This window comes from Chamaea fasciata, unplaced genomic scaffold (genome assembly GCF_029207755.1).
Source record: "Chamaea fasciata isolate MVZ Bird 193981 ecotype frontalis unplaced genomic scaffold, bChaFas1.0.hap1 SCAF_2, whole genome shotgun sequence".
Lineage (NCBI taxonomy): Eukaryota > Metazoa > Chordata > Aves > Passeriformes > Sylviidae > Chamaea > Chamaea fasciata.
In genome coordinates, this window is record NW_027094087.1 from 86,428,703 (window position 1) to 86,442,142 (window position 13,440).

The 13,440-nt window shown below is 41.3% G+C and overlaps 1 protein-coding gene across 7 annotated transcripts in view; it reads left to right on the forward strand.

The window, feature by feature from the left end:
- MAP4K4 (mitogen-activated protein kinase kinase kinase kinase 4) overlaps positions 1 to 13,083 on the forward strand; it is a 164,395-nt gene extending 151,312 nt beyond the window's left edge. For all 7 annotated transcript variants that reach the window (XM_066176606.1, XM_066176607.1, XM_066176608.1 and 4 more), the window contains 6 exons: positions 2,566 to 2,700; positions 5,084 to 5,184; positions 5,915 to 6,064; positions 6,883 to 7,042; positions 8,996 to 9,135; positions 9,857 to 13,083. In XM_066176606.1, coding sequence (XP_066032703.1) covers positions 2,566 to 2,700; positions 5,084 to 5,184; positions 5,915 to 6,064; positions 6,883 to 7,042; positions 8,996 to 9,135; positions 9,857 to 9,940 — 770 coding nt within the window. In that variant the 3' untranslated portion in view covers positions 9,941 to 13,083. The remainder of the gene's footprint in view (positions 1 to 2,565; positions 2,701 to 5,083; positions 5,185 to 5,914; positions 6,065 to 6,882; positions 7,043 to 8,995; positions 9,136 to 9,856) is intronic.
- Positions 13,084 to 13,440: the final 357 nt, after the last annotated feature.

Genomic DNA, 13,440 nt, shown 5'->3' on the forward strand with positions numbered 1-13,440 from the left:
AGCAAATCAGGGTACTCATTTGCTGCCAAATCTATAGTCCCATTTGTAATAGAGATAAACAAAAGACAGTGCAATGTTACTTCACATTTCATTGCATGGAATCAGAACAGAAGGGCTTTTAAAACTGAGTAGCAGATCCAGCATTTGCAATTAGCTCTCCAATTCTGCTTTAAATTTAAGCTTAGTGAACAGATTTTTTACTTTGAAACTGCCTCCTCTTCTCCTCCTGTCTTTTCCCATCAAAGTAATAAAGAAGTAATACCTGCAAGTAATAAAAAGATCTTTTAGGCTGTGTGTCTTTTAAAGGCAGTGGCTTGTGGTGGTGGAGTCGATGGAGAAGCCTGTTTGTAGGCCATGTTTCCTGCCGTTGCTGCCCCAGCCCCTGCAGATGCTTTTCCTGACAAGCTCTGTTAGGAGGTCCCTTGCTATCAGGGTAGGGGGTCTGTGCCAGCTCCAGCACCTCAGTGTGGAGCTGGCTGTGCATAGCAGGGTGGTCTCAGTGCTCAGGCCTCATGTCCTGCTGCAGCCAGTACCCCCTGAGCAGCCACTTGTGAACTAATCTATCAGTAAGGTACTGTGTGAAAACTTAAATGACAAATTACCGACGTTTAGCTGAACTCTGTGGCTGGATGTGCCTGGCAGGCTGCCAGGTGTGCCATCTTGATAGGCAGTGGGTTTTGATAGACCAGACCAGTACGGTGTCACTTGGCCAGCCCAGAGGTGACTGCAGTGCAGGTCACCTGTCTCCCTCTCACCTCCAATGGCTGAGAAACACTGGACAGGCACATGGCTCCTCATTGTGGCTGGTGCAGCACAAGCATGGAGCTACTGCGCTGACAAGTAGGATCCCTGGGAGCATCTCCTGTTTCCTTTCCTTTCACAGAGACCTCATGGAACCTTGTTAAATGGCTACTGGTCAAAGCAGGGATGATCTCCCTTCCTTCAGCTGCAGCTTAATCTGTGGAACTGTAATGGTTCCAAGCAGCAAAGCAGCTGGAGAAAGGAGGATGCAACCTTTGGGCATGTGCATTTAGGGCCATGTTCTCACTAGCTCAGCAAATGCTTTGTAGGCCATCAGTTATTAAAGAATCACTGGTAAAGTTTGTCATGAACCTTGCTTTGCATTCTAAGAGGCCACCTGGTATCAGGAGGCCTCTTAGATCATCCGCGGACGGCAGGGAGAAGGAATTCTGCTGACTTGAGGTATTCTAGAATACGTGGTTTTATTGCATGGGTCGTGGGTAAAAAGGGCCTTGCCTTCAGCCACCAGCCTCGGCTGAAGGGAAGTCCCAGAGAGAGCGAGAGGATGAACAAGGGGGTATGAGTTAAGAGAGAAGGGAGCCAGGTGGCAGGGGTCAGAGAGCAGGGGGAAGAGGTAAGAGTTAAGAGAGGTAGAAGTAAGAGCTAAAAGATGTAGAAGTAAGAGCTAGGAATAGAGAGGTTGAAGTAAGAGAGCAGGGAATAGAGCGGTAAAAGTAAGAGCCAGGAAAAGAGAGCAAGGTCCTTCTTACAATGCATTATATCTCCTTTTGTGATAAATATTCTAATTTACAGTGACCAACCAATACAAGACACAAAATCCTATAGAATCTACATATAACCTATAAGAACTACTACATTACCATACTATGTTATATTTTAAACTCTAAAAACTACTCTTTAGACTTTTTTGTTTTGCTACATTGACCTTTGGATCCCTTAGCCAGCAGAAAGGTATTGTTCAATCAAAAGGGATTCTTCTTCAGCTGGCTAGGCTATTGTTTTCAGGTTATATAGTAACTAAGACTCAGTATCCTACAACTCAAAGTAAGCTTCTATTTCGATTATAGGTTTCATATTTTCAGAATCTTTTGCTAAACAATCATATTTATAAGGTTTCCCTGATTCATTTTCCCCAACAAGGAGTTAAAAGTCTGAGCTGTGTTTTGATGAGGTGGCAGATGTGTTGTCAGTTGTAGATAGGGCAGCTCGGGCAGGTAGCTTCTTTCACCTGTGGAGAACAAGCACCTCTCACAGCTTCTGTGTGCAGCCTGGTGAGTATTACACCCTTGCAGCTCAAGGGAAGGGCTGCTGACAAAGCAGTCATCAGCTTTTAGCAAGCAGATAAAGTTTCAGGTCTCATATTCCATCCTGCTGCTCTCCTACAGTTTTGTGTCAAAAAGAGCCATTCTGACTCAGTTATATGTGTGTGTGTATATATATATATATAAATCTCAGTGTATGATTCTCTGGTGCTTTTGTTGTGAGAGTTTCCTGTTCTAATGGAAGTTGTCTAGGTTCTAAGAACCAGATAGCTGAAGAGTTGTTCCCTTGAGTTTGTCATTTATATTTGTGTGGTATTACCATGTGTATCTGTCATGGATTATTGGGAAGGCCCATGTCTTGGTGGAGTCTGGAGTGAAGCTTTTACGGATGAAAAACTGAGGGAGATTTCTATGGTTGCAGCATTTTCTCCTTCATTTTTGTTTTGTTTTGTTTTGCAGAGCTTTCTGTTTGCTTTGGTAGGGCTTTCTGCAAGTATCTTCCTATGGAGATAAACCTTTTGTTTTTGCTTTTTGTGGTCAGGTAAGAAGAATAAGTTGCGAGTTTACTATTTGTCATGGTTAAGAAATAAAATCCTTCACAATGATCCTGAAGTTGAAAAGAAACAGGGCTGGACAACGGTGGGCGACTTGGAAGGCTGTGTGCACTATAAAGTTGGTGAGTAGCAAATGCAGTAATCAAATAATTGGGATAAAGGATGGCTGAGAAAGGGGACTGCAGTACATGTAGCTATTGGGCTTACACTTTGGTTGGTTTTATTTCTAGCTCTCTTATATGTTTCTCAGGGTGAACTTGCTGGCAAAGCACCAAAATAGTTGGGAAGTTACAGGATTAAATTGAAGATGAGAGGAGTTTTGTGGTGGGATGATGGGCTGGGAACTGGATAATGTGCAAATCCCATCTATCTCCTTCCTGTAATGGATGTGGCTTCCAGAAGGGTGCTGATATGGGCAGTGAAGGCTGGTAACATTTCACCATCTCTGTTAGACTATTTAGGTAATAGAGGGATTCTTATCTTCAGCAACTGTTTTCTTTACTAACAAGTTTCCTATGTATTTTACCAAGATGAATTTACATGCTGGAATAGATTGAAAAAAGTCTCTCTTTAATGTAGGTTTTAGAGACTGGGAGAAAAAAAACAAAACAAAAAACAAGAGTGGGAGGAGAAAGGATGCCCAGGTAGCAGACGAGCTTTGGGGAAGAATCTGGAAACAGAAGCATGTCTGTAACTACGGGGTGATTCATTGATTCCTCCTAGCTCATGAAATTCCCTAATCCATCTCAGATCTGCTGTAGTACAGTTACACAATCAAGTGTGTTTTCACCAGGCAGGTGCCCTTTGAATGGTTTTAAGTGATATAATTGGATTTGGCTGTAGAAACTTCCACCAAAGCAAGTGAAAGACATGTAGCACTCACAGCCAGCCGAGTATATTCAGTGAGTCTGCTGCCCTGCAGGTGGGGATATGAACCAAAAGCTCTTTCTGCTGCTTCGGTTTCATGGTGCATCCTAATGGATGTTGCCACTGATTTGATTTTCTCCCAGGAGCCAGCTCAGTTCCTTTCCAGCTGTGTCAGTCAGTGTGGAGCAGCAGCAATCAAACTGTTCTCAGTCTCCTCCTGTCATGCGTGTGCTCTTGGAAAAACCTGCTAATGGGGCGTAATCAATAACAATGGCAGTAAGTGACTGCTGAACCAGGAGCTCGACCCCGAAAACAATTAATAATGCACTTCTCTGGTATCATACCCCAGGGTGTCAGCAGCATAATGAAGTGGCCCTGGTAACAATACATCAACAGCTATTGAAAGGAGGCTTTCCAGCAGGGAATCGTCTGAAACAAAGAGCATTCTCTTCCAGATGAAGAGGGGTTTGTTAGCCTGGGCTGCAGCCTGGCACTGAACTTCCCTCTGAACCACAGAAATACAGTAGATTTTTTCAGGTAGTGAGAGGCCTCTGACAGCTGCGCTTCAGTTCCCAAGAAGGAGAACTCTGCCAGTATTGGGCTTGCAGTCTGGACGCTGTCACCGAGGCAGCTGGCACTGGTCACTTCCTTGTCTCTTTGATGCAACAGGGGTCTCCGATGTCAGGGTGAAGTGGTATTTATGGATCTCAATTGCTTCAGGCAACTTTTGGCTCCTCTAAATAAGAAATTGCTCTTTTGAAACTTAAGATTTGGGTGAATTCCCAGATAGCACCCAGAGCAAATAATAAGAATTATCAAATGTCGCCTTTCACGGATGAGGTGGTTTTGTTCAACGCCCCCCTCTTCCCCGTGAAAAAATTCCAGGAAGTCTTGTAAGCTAGACAAGACCGAACAAAAGCTCTGTTTTTAGTCAGTACAGCTGTGGAGGTTGAGAGACTTTTTTTTGTCTGTTGAAGAAGTGTCAAGTCCCTTAACACTTCCAGTTCAGTCTTGCTTTCCTGCACAGTTAAAGAGCAAGTCATAGCATGGATCACTATTATAATGACACTTTATTTCTGATAGATTATGTGAATTTGTTTTCTTTTTCTCAAATGAGTTATTTCAGACTTTAGGGACAAAGGAAAGTGCTCCACTATCAAGCTTGCCTTTTCCTCTTGAAATTGAGTTATGTTGTAATTTTCTTTTTTTCTTCCTTTCCTCTGGGTAATTTTTCTGTCAGCTCAAACAAGCATTGCCAGTGCTGTGACTGGAACTGCCAGTAATGGACTCTTCCACAGTCACAGCCTTCTTTTATTGGAATGTCCCTGAAAACTGCTTTTCTTGTCTTGATGACTAAGCACTGTCCAATATGGAATAAAATAAATGGAAATAAGTGTGTACTGATTAGTTAATTCTAAAGATGGTGACGTGGTCAGTTGCTAATAAGAGTAATGACTTTAGTAGCATAAATGTATCAAAGACCTGAAGTACATAGAAGTAGAAATCCTAAAATGTAATGCTTCTAAACTCTCAAAATTACAGTATTTCTTCATACTTACATAATTTGTCTTCTTCCTTGATGTAACTAGAATGACTTTGGAATTATGCTGAATTCTGTTTTGTTTTCTTTAATTTCAGTAAAATATGAAAGAATCAAGTTCTTGGTAATTGCATTGAAGAGTTCCGTGGAAGTCTATGCATGGGCACCAAAGCCATACCATAAATTTATGGCCTTTAAGGTAACAGTATATTTCAGCCATAGGTAGGATTTTCTCATAACTTTGTGCAGTTATCCCTTTTACAAAAATGTTATGACATTGTATCATGGCCATATTCCAAGTTCTTTGGTGAATCTCCAGAAACTTTGTGTTATGTTTAATTCAGGAGGGTTTGTTTTTTTTTTAATTATAAGAGTCAATACATTTAAAGGTCTAAATTGTAACTGAGCATAAACTAATAATGACACAATATCACAGGCGTTTGTTTGCTCTCTCTCTTAATAGAATATGGGACAGAGAGAAGTGGACTGAGTCTGAACTTCTTTGTCTGAGCAGAACAAGTCATGAAGTGATATTCAGCAATGTTACGTTTTTGAATACTGCTGGAATGAAATTAGCTGGCTTGGTATAATTGCCAAGCTAATATGGGTTGTGCAGATCTGTGGGTTGTACAGATCAAAGTACTGCAGGAGTGCCGAATTGCCTTGAACTTTGGGGAAAACAATTCTTACTAAAAAAGCAAACGGACCAAGTAAACCCTACAGAAAATAGCTTAGGTGGTTGAAATGCAGCAGTTTGCAGAGGAATCTGTCCTTGTTCATGAGGGATGTGTCAGCCTAATGGGTCTGGTGTCCAGGGACCAGAGGGATGTGGAGGAATAAACCCACAATGTGTGCATGCGAGCATGTTTTTATAAACCCCATTGTTGTTCTAAGCAATAAAATAAATCTCACTGATGCTTGTCTCACAGTCATTTGGAGAATTGGTACATAAGCCATTGCTGGTGGATCTAACTGTAGAAGAGGGTCAGAGACTAAAAGTGATCTACGGCTCCTGTGCTGGCTTCCATGCTGTTGATGTGGATTCAGGATCTGTCTATGATATTTATCTACCAACACATGTAAGAGCTGCTGTTTTGTCTGTGTTTTTCTCTTTCTTTCTGGTGGATCACCCCCCCCCCCCCCCCCCCACCTCCAACCCCTTCCTTTCCCCAAATGACCAATGCGTCAGGCTGTCCCTGTGGATCACTGCCAGATATTTGCAGTGGTAAATTGGGTGGAGGGGCTTGAGCAGATATGGCCACGTGCTATGGAGTTTGTGTCTCACTGCCAGTCCTTACCTCAGTCAGTATGTGTCTATGGTCTGGAGTTGCCCACTCAGATCTGACGAGGACCACCAGTGTGACTGTTTTGGGGTGGCAGCTAAATGGCCGAGTGCCCTGTAAATGTCCAGCAACACAAATGACACAACAGCTCAAGGATGGGTTTCAAAAGGGTTGGCAAAGACCGGGTGACCTTAGCTACCAAGTTTTCCTGTTGTTCATTGTACACAGAGGTTTCAGATGGGTCACCCCAAGCACTATTCAAGGCAGTGAGGAGAGGTCTGCATCTGCTCTGTTTGCCCCAGACTCCCTTGCTGCGCATGAAAAGAAATGGGCACCCCTAGAGAAATTTTCCTCAATTTAGATGTCTGCCTTAAGATGAGAGGATTTCTGCTCCAAAGATTTACAGTCTTGTGGTGTCTAGCTCGGGGGCAGCAGACATAGCACTTGTAAAGTGAGTGTATTTAGGGCTAGATGATCTTTAGGGTGCCTTCCAACCGAAGCCATTCTATGATTCTGTGAATCCCTGATGTGTCAGCCAAAACCAAAAATCACCCGTCCCTTTCTTCTAGCACAGGCTCTGCAGCATTAAAACACTTCCTCTTCTGTCTCTGTAGATCCAGAGTAGTATCCAACCTCACGCAATCATCATCCTCCCTAACACGGATGGGATGGAGCTACTGGTCTGCTACGAGGATGAAGGAGTTTACGTCAACACATACGGAAGGATAACCAAGGATGTGGTTCTCCAGTGGGGAGAAATGCCAACTTCAGTTGGTAAGTGCCTCTGGTGAGCCATGTACAGTGTGCTCTTAGGGGGTGTTAGCCTGTGCATGTGAGCAGAAAGAGGGAGCATCAAGTATGCTGCTGGTGGATCTGAAGTCAGTGCTGTATTATTTCTGGAAAACAGCTGTGCAAATTGAAGAGTAATGATATGGATCCGCTTTGTGCTGTAGTTTTTGTGAATAAAACCCAAACAGTCAAGCTGTGGAGTTCATGATTGAGAAACTCACCATGATCTCTGTAGGATGCTGCAGAATTTTTGCTAGACAGCCACAAAGTTTTGGAAACCTTTCATTATAAAGGCATATAAAGTGGCAGATGAGTAAAATATTATGGCTAAGTCTATGTAGATAACAAAAGGCGTACCTCACTTGATGTCTTTAACTCACCTTTAGATTGCTCATCTCTCCTAGCACCATTCTTCCTGATCTCTCCAGCTGAAAATAAGGTTGGGAGTGAGAACAATGAGTGTAGCACACAAGCACACAACAGAATCTCTCCTGCTTGTGCTGCTGTAATTCAGTGCAGAGCAAAGCATGGGCTGTAGTCACACCCTCCTTTTGTTGGGCAAGCACATTGCATTTTATGGGCTGTGGAGTGGCTGTGCATATTGGGAGATGACTGCTGATAGCTGTTTGAGCAGCAGGAACAACAATGGAGGAGGAAATTTAAAGAAGGTAGATGCACAGCATGTTCCCTCCTGTGCTGATTAACTCTTGACTAGAGTTAATATATCAGCTGGCAAATTGCAGAGCCTTTGGAGACTTGAATGCTCATGAAGTAGTAAATGGCACTGGGGCAGCCAACACCATCTGAGCATCTCATCTGGCATTTTTTTAGTAAATATTTGGCCCTGTTAGCAGTAGAGGAATATTTAAAAAGAAATTTTCCATCAGGATGATATACGCACTGTTGGTAGACATTATACTGTAGTAGATTGATTTAATTTCACTGAAAACTAATATGAATATGTTGTATAAAAGGAAAGTACTGTAAAACTATTTTTTTTTTAAATTTTGCTGGCTAAGAAGTAATTTTTATTTTTCTGTAAAGTATGCATGCAAATCAGGCAACAGTCTTGTCTTCATTAAGTTTCCTTATGTTATTTTTTGACAGCATTACTAAGACTGTCCATCAAATTGCTTTGTGGATATACCTTTTTATAATGCTGGTGGCTTTTCTTTTTATTTAATTTTCTTACTGCTATCAAAAATAGATTTTTTTTCCTCATGCTACTACTAATCTCTGTTACCTGTGACACTCTGAGGAAAAAATGATTTGTTGTTTTATTTGTGCACAAAGGGAAGCAGTATGTCAAATAATATTTCTACCTTGAGAATTTAATGTGAACCTCTTGTGAGATATACAGAATGATTTTCAGCTGGAGTTCTCAAGGAGATGATAAGTTTTTCAATTATTACTCCTATTAAGAGAGGCTAGGTAATTTTTTTCTAGTTTTACCTTTTCCTCCTCTTCTTTGTTTTTGCTGACAAACTCCATTAAGGAGGGAAAATAACACATAAGACAGAGCTGGTGCTTGGGAGACACTGTAGTGGATGGGGTTAGTCTACTTAAACCTTGGCTTCTGCTTTCTCCTAGTCAACACCTAATTAATGCATCTCTTTGTCCCAGACTTGGAAGAAAAGGCCTGTGTAAAAACTCAGTGTTCTCTCCATTTAATTAAAGGTTATAAAGTTTCCTTTGTTATGAATGCTCAAGGAAGAAGTATATAACATAGAAAACATGCAAAAGAAATTAAAATTTAAAAAAGGTACTTTTTAGGTATCTTGAATGTTCTGAGGACAGAAATAGCACTATGAACATGTGTGTAGCTACAGTAATGCACACGCAGGTAATTTTTGATTAGTGTGTGTCAGGATATTCCGTGCTTTTTCCATTCCTCCTGTTGCCCTCTGCCCATCCTAATGCGCTGTTTTCTTTCCAAAGCATACATCCGGTCTAACCAGATCATGGGCTGGGGAGAAAAAGCTATTGAAATACGGTCGGTGGAAACTGGACACTTGGATGGTGTGTTCATGCACAAACGGGCACAAAGACTCAAATTCTTATGTGAACGCAACGACAAGGTACATTCCCTCCCACCAAGTTTGTTGCCAAGATGATAAACAGTACTTCAGTTGGGTACTTAGGCTGGGTTGACCCCGAGCAGCAGCCAAACACCCCGCCAGCCTCAAGCTCTTTCCACTTTCCCATGGAAGGGAAAGATAATTGTCAGAAGGCAAAAAGACTCATGGATTGAGATATGGACAGTTTAATAAGACAGCGAAAGTTTAATAAGACAGATTTTACATGCAAGCCAGACAAAATAAAGAGTTCATTCCCATGGGCAGGTGGGTGTCCAGATGTTTTCCACACGTAATGCTTGCTTGAGAAGACAGATGTCATCACCACAATGTCCCTCCTTTCCCTGAGCTTTTACTGGTGTACATGATGCTGTATGTTATGGGACATCCATGTGGTCAGTTTGGGTCAGCTGTCCCAGCATTGTCCCCTTCCAGCCTCTTGCCCATCCCAGCCCACTGGCCTTTAATGGGTGAGGGAGCTGGAAAGAAAGCCTTGATACTGTGCAAGTGCATTCAGCAGTAGCCAAAACACTGATGTGTCAACAACACTGTTTAACAGAGATGCAGAGCCCTGCACCCTACAGGCAGCTATGAGGAGCATCAGCTCCATCCCCACCAGCCCAGTCCAGCACTGCAATTGCACTGCAAATACTGGCCGCAGTGAAGGCACATTAGAACCTCTGCTGTCCTACCTGTTGAATTTGCCAATCTCTTTTCTTTGCAGGTTTTCTTTGCCTCCGTGCGGTCAGGTGGAAGCAGTCAAGTCTATTTCATGACCCTTGGCAGGACTTCACTTCTGAGCTGGTAGAAGCAGTGGGATTTGGAGAGGAATTGCTGACATCCAGAGTCTGAGATCTTCATAACTTGGAATTATTTTCAACTGGAGTACAGACCTGCACAAGTGCAGCACTCTGTGTAAATGTGTGTGCAGGCATCACTGGTGTTAGGTTTCTTTATGTTTTTCAACTGAGGCTGCGACGCAGCTGGTGCTGTAAAGATATTGCCATCAGGTGCTACAAAGTCTTTGAGATTTGGGATCATGCTAGAAAGCTACAGGTCTTCTTTTCCCTTCAGCTCCAGGATTCCTAGGATTTGAAGGACTCTGTTTGTTAGTGTTAAAACAGAGGAGGGGGGGAAAAAAGGAAGAGAAACAAACCAGGCTTACCATGAACATGCTGTTTGTTGAGTGGACAGGAGGCAGGCAAGAGAAGGTGAGAAGTGGTGTAGAGAGTCAGACTGGCTGAAACAGAGGGCAGATCTAGTCTAGTAATGTTAACAATGTATTTAATTGACATTTCTTTTTTGTAATGTGACAATATGTGGACAAAGAGGAAGGTGCAGGTTTTAAGAAGTTAATATTTATAAAATGTGAAAGACACAGTGACTAGGATAACTTCTTCTTGGGGACAGGGAGGGTGGGAAGGGGCTTGGGGTGGAATTCTTAGGGGTTTTTTGTTTCTGCAGTTTTATTTTGGCCTGGCCAATAACTTTAGTCATTTTCTGTGTACCAGGTGTTGCCTGAAACATGTGCAGGTGATTAAAAAAAAAAAAAAAGGAAAAAAAAAATTCATTTTCTATAATGATTCTGTGTTAGGCCAGAACTTGGTTATGTCACAGTATTAGCACTGCCTCAGTTAAAGGTTTAATTTTTGTTTAAACCTAGAAGTGCAACAACAGTTTTACCACAGTCTGCACTCGCAGAACTAAAAAAAAGAAAAAAAAAAGAAAAAAAAAGAGAAATAAAATCCAAACTACATATGTTTATTTTTTTGTGCCTACCTCATTGTTTTTAATGCATAAAATAAAAGAGGTGGTTTAGTTTATACGTTTTTAGAAGAAAACCATTAATGTCTAATTTAATCTTAATACCAAATCTACCAGATTGAAAGGTTTCTGACTGTTATTGCATAGAAAGTTTCAGCAGGAGGAGAGAGTAGTCCATTGGGGCAATAGTCGTAGCGGTATGGCAGTGAGACACTGATTAATGTAATTTGCTTACAAAATTTGGTAAAGCAAGCATTTTTTAAACCAGTTTCATCCTTAATAGAAGTCTGAATTTAGCCTAAACCAGAGGTTTCACTCTTCTAACACATGGGCTTAGTAACAGGCAGGTAAAAGTAACTAGGCTAGTTCTATAAATTGTTAAATGTTGTAGGAAACATTTTGGGGCGGTGATGTTTTTCTTTTTTAAGAATGCAATGCACTAAAACTCTTTTAAGAATGTAGTTAATACTGCTTATTCATAAAAACAGCGTATACCTGTGTTTAGATGTAAGATCCCAGCTCTGGCTTTTTTCTTTTCTTTTTTTTTTTTTTTTTTTTAAGTCAGTTTTATTTTATGAATAAGTTCTGACATTTTTAATAAATGTCTTGAGAGTAATAATTTGTTTAGTGGCTACATGTTCATTACTTGAGAAATCTTGAGTGTATAATAATCTGTTGGTGTTGTAATAATGCACAGTGTCACAATTCAGCCATTTTCCTTTTTGTTTTCTTTTTTTTTTTCCTTAATTCCTTTGGTGGGGTACTTTGCTGACAGCTGCCTTAAGCTGTTCATTCAGTGAACAGGCTCTCAGTGTTTCATGGGCTTTGTCTTCTGCTGTGGTTAACTTTCCTTCATGGCATGACAGGTAGGGCTTTTTGAACACGTATTCTTCAATTCAGTCAAGCTGATGGCTCGAGCAACTGGTCACACAATCAATTAAGAGCCAAGAGCACCAAGTGTGCAAAGCTCAGACTCAACAGACCCTTCTTTTGGTGTCAAATCTGACTGCTGTAAATCCTTCAACCCCGATCAGCTCTGCTGCTGAAGACTCTCCTTTGAACATCGTAGATGGTTGAAAAGCGAGCGGTAAACGCGTACCTCCAGCGCATGCGTGTGCACACAGCAACCCCCACTCCCCCACCCCCCAAAAAGAATCAAAACTCAAGAAAGCCTTACATTTGCTGGCGGTGGAATACCTAGAACTATTTTTTTTTAATTGTATGACTTTTGGATAGTGTTGAAGGTGAAGGATGTGTTCTTTTCAGGCTCGGTGTGGTCAGCCAGAAGAACGATCAACCTTTTGTACTATAACGAACTAAAGGGGACTCAGAAATGCAACGTGATGGTAGACATGGGTGTAATCACAGAGCTGCCCTGTAGTGTAGTTTGCCGAAGCTGATTCGATCGAATGTCAGTCTGCGTGATTTAAATCTTCCAGTGCTATGTGGTCAAAATTAATCTAGTCCTTGAAAGCTGATGCTATTCACCTAGAGGAAGATGCTCCAGTGCTGTAGGGATGCCCAGGTCATGGATACTGTGCTGTTGAAGTTTTGAGGCTCCGGGGGAGGGTGGAAATCTCCTTCCTTCAGCGGGTCTGCCCATCTGGCTGCTTCTGCCTCCACAGAAGTGCCAACATGGCAAGGTAAAAACAGTATTACAAAACCACTTCGTATACCAACATCGAACTCTTCAAACAGTGCTTTTGTAAGCAAAGAAGAAAAGAAAAGCTCCTAGGTTTAGTTTTAAGCTTTAATAAGTAATAATTTTCTGTATCTTTAAGTCAAAGTAACCCTAACTTGTATGACTGCAGTGTTTTTATTTTTTATCTTATGCACATGTTATGTTGGAGAAAATGTTTACAAAAATGGTTTTGTTACACTAATGTGCATCACATATTTATGGTTTATTTGAAAGTGATTTTTTGTGGGTTTTTTAGTTTTTCATAGTAGTAGTAGTACACTTTTTGTGATTTATAACCCCAAACTCTGCTGATTATAAAGATGCTAAACAATAATACAAAATGACAAACTGCATTAAAATTACTAATCGTAGAGCTGCAAAGCAGACTGGTGACAAGTAAAACACTCAGCCTTTTTTTTGCAGTGCTATCTAACTTGTCTTCTGTGTATTATGGAAATTACTGTTTTTCCCCCGTTTTTCCTTAAATAAAGTCAAATTGACACCTATTGTATGTGGAAAGTACTTTGAATATCTACTGGCTGCAGAAATAAAGCTGCATGTTGCCTAGTTGCATGTTACCATAAGAACAAAAGACTTATTGTCAAATCTCATAATTTTAGAGACTTTGACAATAAATGTGGGCTTTTGAGGGCTTTTTTGTTGTTGGTTTTTTTTTTTTCTTTTTTTCCTTGAAGCCCAATTTCCTGATGCATTTGCTCTTTTGAGAATTGCAATTTTTACTTTTACAGAGAAAGGAGAGTGAAAACCTTAGAAATGCGAGTGTGGGCCCGGAAAGAAGTTGCACAGAGAGAGCTTGGGTGCGTTGTGAACGTGCCCTCCTGCCACGCTGCCTTCAGGCATGT